Source organism: Camarhynchus parvulus, chromosome 3, assembly GCF_901933205.1.
Source record: "Camarhynchus parvulus chromosome 3, STF_HiC, whole genome shotgun sequence".
In the NCBI taxonomy this organism is placed as follows: domain Eukaryota; kingdom Metazoa; phylum Chordata; class Aves; order Passeriformes; family Thraupidae; genus Camarhynchus; species Camarhynchus parvulus.
The window spans coordinates 5,232,970-5,247,697 of NC_044573.1; the positions used below are offsets into that span (position 1 = coordinate 5,232,970).

General features: G+C 53.9%; 2 protein-coding genes across 2 annotated transcripts in view; both read right to left on the reverse strand.

The window, feature by feature from the left end:
* Window positions 1-14,728, reverse strand: part of CFAP61 (cilia and flagella associated protein 61) — a 91,061-nt gene that overhangs the window by 1,613 nt on the left and 74,720 nt on the right. Inside the window, exons 25-26 of the mRNA XM_030946484.1 lie at window positions 8,981-9,071; window positions 6,396-6,531 (exon numbers count right to left, since the gene is read on the reverse strand). Of these exons, the coding sequence (XP_030802344.1) occupies window positions 6,396-6,531; window positions 8,981-9,071 (227 nt within the window). The remainder of the gene's footprint in view (window positions 1-6,395; window positions 6,532-8,980; window positions 9,072-14,728) is intronic.
* Window positions 2,713-4,898, reverse strand: INSM1 (INSM transcriptional repressor 1). The gene has a single exon (XM_030946486.1). It carries the CDS (start codon window positions 4,896-4,898, stop codon window positions 3,462-3,464), a length of 1,437 nt encoding a protein of 478 aa, XP_030802346.1. The 3' UTR covers window positions 2,713-3,461.

Sequence of the window (14,728 nt, forward strand, 5' to 3'; positions counted from 1 at the left end):
CCCTGTGCTCACAACACGGTCCCAGACCACACATTTGGCTCTCAGCGTGCTCAGAGAGCAGGAAGGCTCCAGCACAGCAGGCAAACCCCTTTGCCTGAATGCACAGAGCATGAGCAACCTCTGCACCAGCTGCCTCCACTGCGTCATATTTGGGGCAGGATCAGTGTTTTCCACGGTGCCCAAACCTGTTCCTGCTGGATGCACTGAGAGCCATCAGCAATTGATTTGTTAGCTGACGGCAGGAGGCTTTGTTTGTGCAGCGCTGGCCGGCCGTGCTGCCAGGTGGCCGGGACATGGCACCCACCAGGCAACACCTGCATTCCCAGGGTCTGTACTGAGAGCACACTCTGGGCTCAGCCACACTGCTCAGCCCCTGGGACAGCCACCAAGCCACAGTGGCCTTGGAACTTCACAGACAACAGGAGACAGAGTGCTGGGGGCCTGGGCAGTGGGACAGTGCAAGGCAGGAACTGGTGAGGGGCAAAGACAGATCCATCCCCAAAATACTGTCCGAAGGATACTGGTGTGAGTGGGAGGCTTTGTAATCTGTGACAGCAGTGCAATGCCCTTCACTGCCAGGTGACATGAGATGCAAAACGTAATGCTGATGGCTCCCTGCAAAACCCCTCGGGTTGGGGCTCACCCTCACAAGGAACCTCTCCAGAAACCCCTTGGGCAGCCAGGGCTTGGCCTCACAAGGACCCAGCAGTGCAGATGAGGGGAGAAAGGCTGCAGACACAAAGGCACAGCAGCTCTGCCCAGGTTACTGCAGATGTCAAAAGCAAATTCCGCCCCTTTCACAGGATGTTTGTGAGCAGAGCCATTTCCAGTGAACTCCACTGTCACCTCTCCTTACCCCTCTCCAACACAGGAGTCTCCACTAATCACCCTTTCTGCTCGGCAGGAGATTCAACACATCAGTGCTGTAGGTTACCCAGACAGCTCAAAAAACCTGGGGAATTCTGGCCCTCAGAAATTTCAGCTGATTCTTATCAGGACAGACATGGATTTATCTGACTATCAGGAAACGAACAGTGGTATGAGGCTGTCGTTTTGTGGCCTGTTGCTGCCACAGGCTTTGAGCACGGATTTCAGCAGGGACACTGCTGTGACAGTGTGGATGGAGCCATTAGGCTTCTCTGGAGGATGTGCTGGGCATGGTCTGGAAATGGTGTCCAGTGGCCTGAGAGGACGGCCATGTGTGTTGGCAAAGTCCCCTCGGGAAGCAGAGAGCCCGCTCCACGGACAGCTGCAACACCGTCTGCAGCAGCCCTGGATCTGGGGCTTTCCAAGGCCAGGGAAGCCAGGAAAGGCAAAACTGCACCTCTTGCCAGGCAGGCTTTGCTGCCTGCATCTCTCTGGCTGTGCTCTTTTCCAGTGTATTGATTTACAGCTAAAACCACAGCATTGCCTAGGTCTGAAGTCAGCCCTGGTACTACGGAGTCGGTTTCCTAGGAATCAAGACAACAGGAGCATACCCATACACTAGTACTGATCAGTCTGACTGAACAAAAAACCCCCAAAAAACAACAAAAAGAATCCCCCAAAAACCCAAACAAATACTTCTCTAGAAAGATGTTCTTTCTCTACAAGCTTTGTTTTATCATAAAATACTCAGCCTGTTCCTGGAAACTTTTCCTCCAGGAAGCTCCACCACCTTCCTTTCCCACAGTGAATCAGGGTTAGGAGTCTTTAGGTGAGAGAAGATGGCAGGAACAGGCTGGAACCCTCTTCCAGGGAGCCAAAGCCTCAAAGCATTGCTACCCCAAGATGGAGCAGCCCCTATGCCCACATCAAACCCTCACAGCCCCCGGCCCTTCACACACCAGTTTGGGAGCAGGGATTTGCTCCTGGGCCTGCCAAGCAGATTTGCCTGCTGTGAAGTTGCCTCTGTACCTGCTCCTGCTGGCAAAGGGGGAGATCCTATAGGTGCATGCAGCACCTGTCTGTGAGAGGGGTTTCACAAACCCAGCATGCACCTTTCCCCACTTACGCAGATTTTACAACAATTCTGACCAAACCCGTCAAGATTCCCACATACAAACACAAGCCCTGGAGACAGATCTATCTGCATTGATATGTATATATCTATACATACACTTATCAAAGGCTGCTGCAGGGCACAAAGGACCAGGCGGGAGCTGGCTCCAGCCCTGCCAAGAAGCAGAGAAATGCCTGGCCTTCCTTGCACCAGCTCCACAGCTCATGGCCAAAGCAGGGTGATGCTGTCCTGCTGAGCCCCACACCTCAGCGGTGAGCACACGCAGCAGCAGCCACCCAGCAAACAGCACAGCCCTCCCAGGCAGGGATTTCTGCAAGTTCTGCACATAGAGGTGCTGCCTCTCCTCGAGCTTTCCCTGCAACACCTCCCAGGGAAGGCACCTGGCAGCTCTCCCCAGCAGCAGAGCACAGGGCAGGCTGTGCCCAAAGGTGGCCAGGGAGCAGGGGCAGGGCTGGGGCTCCAGCCCATGGCCAGGGGACCCCTTTACTCAGGGGGCAGCCTTCCCCCAGAGCAGCCACGCTGCACCCTGCTCTTCTCCTCCCTTTAATTCCTTTTTAATTAATCTCATCAAACGGCACAGAGCAGGCTGGTGCCTATGGAGGCACCCTGCCAGCTGCAGTGCAGAGCCGGGTGCCAGCCCCCTCCACCCCATCCTCCCCGAGCCCCCAGGGCCAGCCCGGCAGGGAGAAGCAGGAGGGGTGGGGGCAGGCTTGAATTTGAAAATATTTTATTCGAATAGTAAATAATTATACAGTTGAAACAGTTCTATCGAAGCACTCTATAAATAGCTAACAGTTAAGAAAATAATGTGTGTAGAAAAAGAGATTGCATCTAAAAGTAAGAGCTGTTGGTTGCACGGGATAAAATGGTTAAGATCATGTGTTATTCTAGGTATAAAAGTTAAAACCTTTTTAGCAGATCCCTTAAGAAAAAAAGATCTTCTAAAACGCACAGTGAAATGGCAGGTGGGGAGACAAAAAAGCGCATTAGAATATCTGCAATCAAATAATATCAATCTTCATAATTAATATAAATAAATAACGAATAAATAACATAATTACTCAAACCAACATATACAGATAGACAACTCATGAGCTACCTTAGAAAGGGCAAACGAACAGAAACAGAAAGTTGGCATGTCACAGTTAAGGCAGTTTCTACAGCATTTTCTGGAGACCATCAACAGCAGAGTCAAGGCATTTGTGGCTACACTAAAGGAAACGCTTGTTTCTCTCAAGCAGTTTGATCTGTTCACATCGATAAAAAACAGAGCAAAGGAACAAAATTTTAAAAAAAATTAAAATTAAAAAAAAAAAAGAAAAAAAAAGAAAAAAAGAAGAGAGAGACCCCGGGAAGGTAAGTGTAAAGCCAGATTCCAGCAGGTCACAAGCCGTATTAAAGCTAATCGTGTGGCGGCCCCGGGGGAGCAGCGCGGGGCGGCGGGGAAGGCACGGGCGGCTCAGCAGGCAGGGCGCAGCGGCACCTGGAGCAGGATGACCTGCCGGTTCTCCGAGGGGTGGCACTTGTTGATGTGCCGGGTGAGGCCGGGAGAGCTGTAGAAGGTGGCCGGGCAGTACTTGCAGGGGAAGACCTGGGCGGCGTGCAGGAGGCGCAGGTGCCGCTCCTGGCTGCTCTTGCTGGGGAAGGTCTCCCCGCAGACGGGGCAGAGGCGGCACTCGGCGGCAGGCAGCTCCTCGGCGCTGGGCTCCGGGGCCGCTGCGGGTACCGGGGCTGCCGTGGATGCCGCCGTAGAGTGCCCCAACAGGTGCTTGCGCAGGTAGGCTTGCCGGCGGAACCGCTTGGCGCAGCGGGGACACTCGAAGAGCCCCTCCTCGGAGCCCGCCTCCGAGGCTCCGCCGGGGCTCGGTGTGTCCCGCTCGCTGCCGCTGCCACCGCTCGCCTCCTTCGGTGTCTCCTCCGCCGGGGCCGTGCCCGGGCCCGCGGCCGGTGCCCGGCCCGCCTCGGGGCCGCTCTTGGTGGCGGGCGGACGCGGTTTGTGCCAGCGGCGGTGGGAGGCGAGGTTGGCGGGGCAGGAGAAGACCTTGTCGCACTCGGGGCAGCGGTACTCCACCCGGACGATGCGGGAGCAGCGGTGCTGCGCCAGCGCGAAGGGGTCCCCGTACTCCTCCTTGCAGAGCTGGCAGATGAACTCGCCGAGCGGACGGGCGCAGCCGCCCCGCGCCTTGGCCGGCACCTCCACCGGGCCCTCCTTGATGCGCAGCCCCAGCACGGGCGAGGTGGTCACTTCGTCCTCGAAGGTCAGCTTGCGGATCGCCTTCGTCTTCTTGCCCGACGGGGCCTTCTGCCGCCCAGTTTCGGAGGCACCCGGCGGGCGCTTGGCGGGCAGCGGGCGGCCCGAGGCAGGCGGCGCGGCCGGGGCGGGCGGCGCGGGGACTCCGCCGGGGCCGGGGTGGGCGGCAGGCGGCTCGGCGTGGCCAGCAGCGGCCCAGAGCTTGAGGTCAGCCGGGGCGAAGAGGATCGGGTCCATGGTGCCGGGCACGGCCGGCGCGGGGAAGGACTCGGCTGAGACGGGCGAGCCCAGGCTGAAGCCGCGCTCCAGGTACTTGTCCCTGCTGACGGGCCGCGTGGGGCTGTACAGCGCCTGCACGGCGGCATCGGGCGTCCCGAACGGCACCGGCGGCGGCGAGTCCCGCGGCAGGGGCGGCGGAGCGGCGGGGCAGGCGGGCGGCTGGGCGGCGCCGGCGGGGAGCGGCGGGCCGGCGGCGGCTTCGCGGCAGCAGCGCGCCCGGTAGGACACGGGGGTGGGCCGCCGGCTGCGCTTCACCAGGAAGCCCCGGGGCATCTTCGCGCCGGCTCCGGGCCGGCGGCGGCCACGATGGAGGCTGCTAGCTCTGCCCGCGGCGGCCGCCGCCGCCTTTAAGCGGGCCGGGGCCATTGTTCGGGCCGGCGGCGGCGGGACGGGCCAATCAGCGGCGGCGGCGGCGGCGCGGCCGCACCTGAGCCCGGACCGGCACACGCCCGGCCCCGCCCCCGCCCGCCCGGCACGCGCGGCCTTTGTGTGCCGCCCCCCGCGCCGGCTGCGGGGCCGGCACCGGGTGGTGCTCTCGGGCCGCCCGCCAGCCCGGGCCGCGCCGCCGGCAGGCTCGGCACGGAGCACCGTCCGCTCCCGGCGGGCCGACTGTTTGCGGGCCCGGGGTGCGGGGAGAGGGGAGTTCGGCGCAGGAGGAGGCGAAAGTGGCGCTTGTGGCGGCGGCGGCGGCACAGAGGGGAGCGGGGCTGCCCGCCGAGGGTGCTGCCCAGCGGCGGCAGCAGGTGGCCAACGACGGGTCTGTCCGAGCGGGAGGAATAACGAACGGGTCACCAGGGCCCGGCCGACCCCGGCAACCCTGCGAACGGAACAACTCCGCGCTGCTGCGGGGTCGGGGCAGGCGGAGCCACAGCCCCGGCCCGCTGGTAACCGAACCTGTTACTCTGACCCTAACGGGTCAGGCCCGGTTCCCGGTACAGGAACGGACGGCGATGGCGGCGCTCGGTTTCAGCCCGAACCGCTGCGCGTCGCGTACGAGGTGCGACGGGGAACGGGCAGAGGGTCCCCGCTCCCCGCGCTCGGTGCCTAAGCAAACACGGCCGAAGCCGCCGAGGATGCGGCAGGTGCAGCCGTGGCGGGGAGAGCCCCGGGCCGCGGCCCCGCTCCCGCGGCCCTTTGTCCGCGGCGGCGCGGGGCTGCGCGCGGGGGGTCGCGGGCCGCCCCGCAGGTGGCGGGACCGGGGGATGGCGGGGGAGCGGAGCCGCCGCCAGGTCGGGGGGCGCGTGCGGGCAGCGCGCCCCTCCCGCCCCCCGCCGGGCCCTTTGTGGGGGGGCGCGGGGCACGCGGGCGGCACGCGAGCGAGCGGGACCCCCGCGCGCGCCTTTGTGCGCGTCATTAGCATAAAGCTGCGCGACCCTCGGCACAAAGGGCGGCGGGCGGGGGGCGCGGGGGCCGCCGCTCCCCGGACACCCCCGGCGGGCCGGGACAGGCGGCGGGGCAGGGAAGGGGGTTCGAGGGGCCGCCCCCACCCGCCCGCCCGGGTGGGACAGGCGTGCGGCGCGGCGGGGCGGGGCGGGCGGCCCGCGGCGCATTAGCATACAGCTGCGGCCCCGCGGGCACGCGCCGCCGCCGCCTCCCCGCCGCGGCTGCGAACCGAGACTCCCCTTCACCGATCGGGCTGCGCACCGACAGCTCCCTTCACCGATGGGGCTGCGCACGGAGACCCCCGTTAACTGCCGGGGCTGCGCGCCGAGATTCCCCGGTGCGCACGGAGACCTTCACTGCCGGGCCTGCACACCGAGACCCCGTACCGCCCTGCACCGACCCGCTGCCCGGCTGGGGCTGCGCACCGAGATCCCCATCACTGCCAAGGCTGTGCCCGAGACCCCGTTGCCTCTCTCCTACCTGCAGCCGGGAGCAGTCTGTAGGCATCGGTCGGGGCGTACATGGGCAGCTGGGCGCGGTGGTGGCGCAGGAAGCGCAGGACGGGTTCCCGAAGTGATGGCCGGCCGGGTCTCAGCCTAGGCTGCTGCCCGGGCACCTGCAGGACAGAGCTATCAGACAGACAAACAGGACTTGGGGCACACTCCGGAGACACGGAGCGTGGCAGCGGGGTCCCAAAATGGCCTGAAAACATTTCGGGGCTAGGATACAGGGGGCAGTGAGGTGTGGAGTGGGGCTCACACTGAGTAGACCCTGGTGGTGCTTGACTGTTTGTTCACCTCTCCCTCACAAATAACCAGCCACAGGTGCGAGGGTTGTGTGGAAAAAACCCGTGTGGAACCCCTGTCACAGGGGTTTTGCCGGAGGAATTCCACACTTCCCCCTTCACCCCCCACTCCCTCCATGCCCTATATTTACTGTGGCTTTTAACCGAGTCTCAGCCCGGCCCAGCTGCAGCCAGAGCACCAGGCCATTATTCCTGACGGCCCACAAGTGCTGTTCCGGTAGCTCTGGCACGGCACGTGTGCCCAGGGCGTGCGGCAGGCAGCATCCAGCAGCTGATGGAGGTGCAGCCCCCAGCCCTGCCATCTGCATGTTTGCACCGCCGGGGCTGCACACGCCGCCACAAACACATGGCTGCGATCCCCGAGGGGTAAACATGGCCCGTGCCAGCGGCCCTGCCAGAGCCCTGCGCTGCCAGGGCAGCCTCGGGTGACAATTTCAACACAGGCTAAATGCACAGCCCATCCCCAGAACATAACTGGCTTTTCTGTGTCTGTGCAGTTAGTGCTTCGATTAGCCAATATTTCTGTAAATATTATCCCCATTGCAGGATACTTTCTCTTTTTCCACTTACCACTTTCTCTGGAAACTAACCAGAAATATCTGACTTCTGTGCATTTATGCCCACAGCTCTTAAACATCTCTCTCCCTCATTTTTACACTTCATTGGTAATTTTTCTGAATGCTGAAATGAGCTAGAATATGAGCATCAGGAGGCAGAGACAGTAGGTCTCTTACTTCATATAGAAATACAACCAGTCCTGAGGCATTTAGGAGATACTCCAAGAGCACATGGTACCAGCTCTGGATCTGGTATCCAGATATGCCCAGAAGGACCACCCAATGAAAACATAAATTGTGACATTTCGTAAATATAGTTAAAATCACTGTGAAAAAAAAGTCCAAAATGCCAAATTTTCATTCAGATGGAGATACCATCATCTATGTCCACGGGAATCCTGACTCACACAGAGCTGCTTCCAGGCTGTGCAAGGAGGCTCTCTGTGTCAGGACTGCTGCCACAATGACAGGGTAAGGCAAGTAAGTCCTTCATTTGTAGGGCACAAATTCCCCTCTCTCTCAAGTTGTTCACACAAATAGTTTGACAAATGACAAATAAGTTTGAATGATGGCAAGAAAAACACTTCACATCAGGCCCCTCATTCTGCACAGAACTTAATTTTGTACTCTTTTATAGAGGTCTTCCAAGAGAACCCAAATTAAACTGCACCAATGCCCTTTCTGGGCCAGGACAACAGGAGGCAAATAGCTGTGAGCCCTTTGGGGATGAGGCAGGGCTGAGCACACGTGGCTGCAGCTGGGATACAGCAGCATTGGGCCCTGGAGATGGGTGAGCCATGGGCTCCAATTCCTCCTGCCACCCTGCCTCCATTTACACTCAATTCCATTCATTTTCTGCACAGTTAAAAACTCAGTGAGCACCTGTTTAAAACCTGGTGCCACCATCTGGAACCACATGGGGTTAAACAAAGGCAGAGCAGTGTGAGCAAGGACAGGGTGAACTGGTCTCGGGTAGCGGGCTGGAAGTACCGAAATCAGACCACAAACTCTGTTTGGGATCAGCCAGAAGTTCCTCAGGAGGTGGGGAAGGCAGCTCTGGGGGCTGCCTGACACCTGCTGCTGTTATTAGTTCTCCCCATGGAGCACAGTGACTTTGGATTTTGGGCAGGCAGTTCCCGGCTGCTGAGGCTTTATGCCTCTCTTATGGTGCTAGGGCCAAAGCTGTAAAACAGCATTAGCAAACATTTTAATTCCACCCTTATTCAGGAAATCCACTTATCATTGAAAAAGCCAGTTGCTTTCACCCTTTGGACTATAAAAGCCATTTGCTGTGGGTAGGAGTTGAAAAACCTACCCAAGGCTCAGCTGAGAGAGGTGTAGGATGGCTTATAGCATATTCCTGTTAGGGAACACTCCTAAACCCAAGGGAGATACATGGATAAGCCAGGCTCCAGATTCCACTTGTACAAAATTGCAGCTATAATGCAAAAATGCAGTCACAGATAACAAAGCAAGTTTGAGTTCCACTGGCAGATTTGAGAATACACCCAAAGCAGAAAACTGAATGCTGTTCTGTACATGGTGACCCCCTCTGTGAGGTACACAGTCTGCTCTGGCTTCCCCGAAGAGAGAGGTAAACAGAAACATAAAGCTTCAGGATACAGATGGGAGCAGAAATCAAAGTGACCAACACCAACAAATTACCTAAATAATAAAATGCACTCGCCAGTCATTTTTCTTACCTCTTCTGACATCAGGATTTGGTGCAGTTCCTTCTGCAGATCAATAAACCGATCGTGATAAATGGCCAAGGACCAAGGTTCCCTGAAGTAGCTGGGTAAAAAAGAAGAAATTTAGTTATCTTGTGAACCTCTCATTAACCACTAATAAAGTATTTACCTGCTTTTTTGCCTTTATAAATTACAGTTCTGGACCCATCATGATCGTTTGTTCATAAAATGCCTCCTTGTAACAGCATGGTCAATCAATTCTTTTAATGGATGTTCCTGATGTACAGCCAGCTTCAGTAATTACATTTAAAGTGGCTTAATTCAGAGCTGTGGCAAGACCCAGTGAAGAATCCTGATTTTATCAGAATTTAAAAGCCTGAAGACCTGTAAAGAACGGTGTCTCCATTATCTGTCCTCATTTGAGAAAAGCAGATTGCAGGATTAACTGAACTACTGCATAAACAAATTAAATTTGTGTAGACAATGACACAAATGTTGTTCATCATTAAGGTTTCTGGATTAATAAAAGCCAGAAAAACAGGCCACCACAGGGCTGCAATATGTTCTTTGCACTAGTGTGATGAAGCTAAATTGAACCGATTCTAGGAGGAAGCTCTTGTAACTTTTTCTTTTCAGTGACAGCATTCACAGCAGCATTCTTCCCTGAAAAAGGAGGAAAAGGATGGAGAGGGCACTGCTCCCTGTAGAACCTCATGGCTGTAAATATAACTGGGGGCAGCCAGATTACAAAGCTGTGATTTATTTCTCTCTATAATGAAAGATAAATTTTACAGCTCGGGTGAGATGCTGGGAGTGTAATTCTTGCTAATGCTCACAGTGGTCAGGAGGTGCCCCGTGCTCATCTTCATAATGACCGAGCAGATGTCAGCAGGCTCACCCAGGAAATTGGGAGAGGGGGGAATTTGCGTGGTTGCCACCAACACTCATGCCTTGGGAATGGCAGCAGGACCCTGGTACTTCATCTTCAGGACATCCTGACAATATTTCCCAATCCCTCCTACCTGGCACTGCCCTCTGGAGCACAGGAACCTTCCCACCTGGTTCAGCTGTGTGAGCACCTGCAATAGGCAACTTAAACACACTACACAGATGTAATAATCCTAAGATTCCTGTCCACAGAGAACTAATGTGCAGTTTCCTCTCTGCAGATTTTACTTCCTCCATGTCCAAGGGCAGGATTTCCCCCTCTTGCTCCAAAGACACCTCAGCGCTCCCTCACACCCATTAAAATGCTCTGTGCACCTGGCACAGCTTGGCTGGATGTTCATGTGCTTGGCCCCTCTCTGCTCCAGCACCCTCATTCCCTTCTGAATGCCAGGCTGGCTGGGGCTGCCTCTTGGAATCTGCTTGGTCTGCAGCACAGCAGGGCTCTCTCTCTCCCACAGACCTTTTCAAAGTATAAATATTTATGGACACCATTCCAAGCATCACATCCTTGCTATAGCAAGTGCTGCCTAGCCCAGGAGTTACTGGGACTGATGCTTGCCTGCTCATTTGGATATGCAGGTCAGGATGAGCTCAGCTTTAAGGATCCTTGTTTCAGTAACTGCACACCCCAAAGGTGTGCAGAGAGCTGGAGAAAAACACAACATCCGCAAATATTTAAAACTTCTTCAATTTAAGAAGAAAAACCCCACCCAACACAAACCTTTAACTCACTACTGATAATAAATAGCAAAGAGAGAAAGGGAGGTGTTATACAAGAATACATTAAGGTAACTAAAGACTCTATTTTTACTGATATGCTGTGGTAAAAGCCATGTTCTGCTGGCCAATTGTTTTGCCTTCAAGCTGGCATCTTAAGACTATAATCCTGAGCAGATGATTTCCCCTCTCAACTGAGGTGCAACCTTCCCAACTGCCTTACCTCAGTTAAGGGGCTCACCTGCCTCACTGAGGTGTTGCACTTAATGCTCTTTATAAATGTTTCAGGGGTGCTACGTATTCCTGCTATTGTCACCAGCTCCATCTATAATCACAACTTTACTGTTCTGGTCAATAGCCACAGATTTGGAGCTCAAAACCTGAAATGTACCACCCAGTTTGGAATCTTTAATGCAAATAAAATGCCTTTTTTTGGGGAGCAGAGAATGCCTTGTCCATATTTTCTAGATAGACTACCAGAAGGAGCTCCTACTAACCGAAATTTACTCCCAGACTTCCTTTACTTCCCTTCACCTGAAGAACACCAAGGGCCATTTGGAGATTCAGCTCACACAAACAATTCACTTTCTTTGCCGGCTCTGTGCTTCCATCTATTTATCTTTTCAGTTCCAATCACCTTTCTCAGAGGGGGTACACGGTGTTTTTGACAGAGCAGCTCTACATATGGCTGCTAAAGGGAAGCTTAATAATGAAAAACCCCATTTGAAACCAACAAGTTGACTTTCTGAGGCTCATTCTGAATTTTATTACCACTTCAGCAGCAGTCCCTCAGGGCAAGCCGTGGAAGGCTTCAAAGTATAAAGCTCTTCAGTGTACAACACGGAGCTGGCACACTCCCAACAGGGGCTCAGCGGCTCCTCCGCTATCACAAGAATGGCATCTGCCACATGTGTTTGCACCATTTAGTCTTTCATAACCTGCCAGAGTGATCAGGCTAAATGTGTACAAGATGACAGTGTCTGCCAGGAACATAAGGGGTGTGCAAACTTGGTCACTTCCTAGCGGGGATCCCTGCTGGAAGCCTTTCTGGCGATGACAGCGATTGCGGGAAGGCGTTTGTGACGGGTGGGATGGAATGGGCTCCTGCAGAAGACAATGAACAACAGCCTTTGCGTTGCTAAGGAGCTGGTCTCACCTTTCATTGACAAACAACATTTCAAGTCTGTTCTGCCTCATTTGTGAGGTGGAGCCTACATTAGATGAGAGGCAAGGAGGAAGGAAATATTTTGTGGCACAGAATCCTTCTCTTTGCAAGAGACATAAATAAAATGGACAGAGCTGGGCACTGCTAGCAAGCAAAAATGGAGTGCACACATGGCTGTCCATCTGAGAGCTGCTTAGAGTCACTCTCCATTTCATTTGCAGGAACACACCACATTTGGAGAAGAAGCCTCTGCCCCTGTGGAAGATTGTTCTATGTCCTGGCAGCAAGGATCCAACACTGACCTGCCACCTGAGTCAGGTCTGGTGGCACAGGGGTGTAGCACTGGCAGCAAGGTGTGAAGCCAGAAAACCTTTAAAACTGAATGAAAGACCTTCAGTATAACATCCTTGTTTTGTACAAGGATGAAAGAAAAAGGAAGTTATATAGATAAAAAAAAAGAGATGAGTGATTTAAGCTCTGTGGTACATCCCCTTCCTGCAGGGGAGTTTGTCCATGCCAAATGCCCCATGCTCCGGCCCAGGGTCTAGTTCCAGGGATCAATCCTGACCCCTGAGCTGTGCCTGTGCTCTGGTGCCTTCTCTCTGCAAGGAGGCTGGGATGAGGAGGGGATTTTCCACTGCTCTAAGGGCAGCTGGCATCTTGTGATGGTGCCTTTGAGAAATCCCTCTGCAGACTGGAGTGTCAGTGACTACAGGTTTGGAGGATGATGTGTCCATGTCTCTTCTTATGCTTGCTACTCACAACTTGCATGGATGGAAACAACACACCCAAATTAGACTCCTTGCATCCCTCCTACCTGTTCTTCCACCAACACACACACTCAAGGGAAGTTCAGAAACTCTGACAGCCTATGATGTGGGTTGAATCTGCAGCTCTCAATAAATGTGTCTAAGCAATCCTGAATACAGATCTCTTGAAATCCCATTTGTTTCTTCCCAAAGCCATCCACGAATCACCAGTGCCCTGCCTTCAGTGCCATTAAGCCCAGTGGCCCTCTGGTGATGGCTGTGCCACCAGCACTGTGAGCACACACAGAGCAGCACTATGGCTTTTAGTACACAATACAAGCAGAGTCACTGATCAACTTAATCTCCTGGTAATCTGTAAGGAGTGGAGAGTCTCCTTTCCTCTCTTTACCTTCCCAAGCTTTGTACAACCCAGGGAATTTTTAAGATAGACGTTCCCTTTCCTAGGTTGAAATTTTTTTCTAAAAGGAAATATAATGCTTGAAATACTAAATTCTCCAGGCTGTTCATCTGGAAGGTACTCTATCCCTTCTCAAATCCTCAGACTTCAGGACATACAAAGTCATTCTCCAGCATGTGTGGATGGCTCTGGTGGTGCCTCAGTGTTTCTCAGTGGTGCCTTTGGCACATGATAGCCAAAGCTGGGAGCCCGGTCAGGCAGAGAAAGGCTGCTGCTCACACATCCCAGGAATCACCCCAGGAGAACAAGCACAGAGGAGACTGAAGCTGTTCAGCTGACATGGGCTCAAGTGGAACACAATTATGCCAGGAGTGCCTACACAGAGCAGGGACTTCCACTTCTCAGGAGTGGGAAGAGTGTTGTGGAGGGATGGGATGCAATGCAATTTCAATTTTCAGGCCATCCTGACAATACTTCCCAACCGCAGCTCGCGGATGAACAAAAGTCTTTTCTCCAACACAAGCACACAAGATGGAACATCCCATCTTGCCAGGAAAATTCAAAATATGTTGCTTTGAGAACAAGATATGCATGTCTTTAAGACTCTTAATTACAAAGATATGGTAATACCAGCAAAAGATACAAAATGTTTCCTGATATACCTTGGATAGTTGGACCAGGAATCATAGTGTGTTAATTTAAAGACAATATAAATAAATGCTCCACTGAGCATTTCCTGCATTCATATGACCAATAATTTCAAAAGACAGCTTGTTTACATAGGTAAAAAGCAAGACCAATTTGTGTAAAATCCCCTAGAGCACCACCTGAGAGCATTGTTCTTCAGCACAAAGGACATAACATATTCCCTGACCTGCAATTTCTTAACATTCACCTACAACTGCTGAGCAGCAAATGTAAACCAACAGCCTGTTTGTAGCAAGAAGGGCCTTTACTTCCTTGCTCTGCAGCTCTGCTCCCTGAACACCTGCTTGTCCAGGTGTTTGAATATCTCCTGTTAAATTCAGTGATCCAGGACTCTGTTACTGCTCTCACCCAGTAATTAGCGAAGCCAACAGCCTTTTGGACAACAAATATGTGAGTGAATCCGAGCAGGTTCACAAAGTAACAATAGCGCCCACAAATTCACAGGCTGACATTTCTTTTATCCCTTTTGAGAAGCAAATCCTGGAGAGGAAGCCTGTGCTTTTTTACCTCTTCTCACAGAAACTGCAATGTCTTGTCTTGTCTTTGGGAGAGAACTGGTTTAAAACTCGTGGTTTACAATTCCCTTTTAAATGTAGCTGCAACGGCAAACCAGAGCAAAGGACAACTGCTCTTGCAATTCTTGTTCTGGAAAAATGGCCACTGACTCCAGACCACTGGAGGTGCCACTGCTTGAGGGTGACACTGCTCCTGCTGGTCCAGACCCAGCCTCCCCAAGGCTGCTGCAGGGATTTGCTGACGTCAGAGGGTGACACTGCACCACTCACCAGCATCCCCCCTCCAAATATGCTGGTGATCCATCATGACTGATAAATCAGCTCTGCTGCAGTTTTAATATCCTGGAAATGTTACAGCACTGTACCCAGAGGCACCTTCAGAAAGCAGATCCTGGTATTGAGATAATGCAGCCCCTTCCTGTTCTCCTAAGTGGCCTCAGGAGAGACTCTGTTATTTCAGCACTGGTATTTGGTAAAGTTTAGACACCTTAGTAGATCACAGCAGTTGTGGTGTACCAACTCTCACTGAACTGCTCTCTG

What these genes read in the sequence shown, in the direction of transcription:
- INSM1 (XM_030946486.1), bottom strand. Translation starts at nt 4,898, where the DNA reads ATGGCCCCGGCCCGCTTAAAGGCGGCGGCGGCCGCCGCGGGCAGAGCT.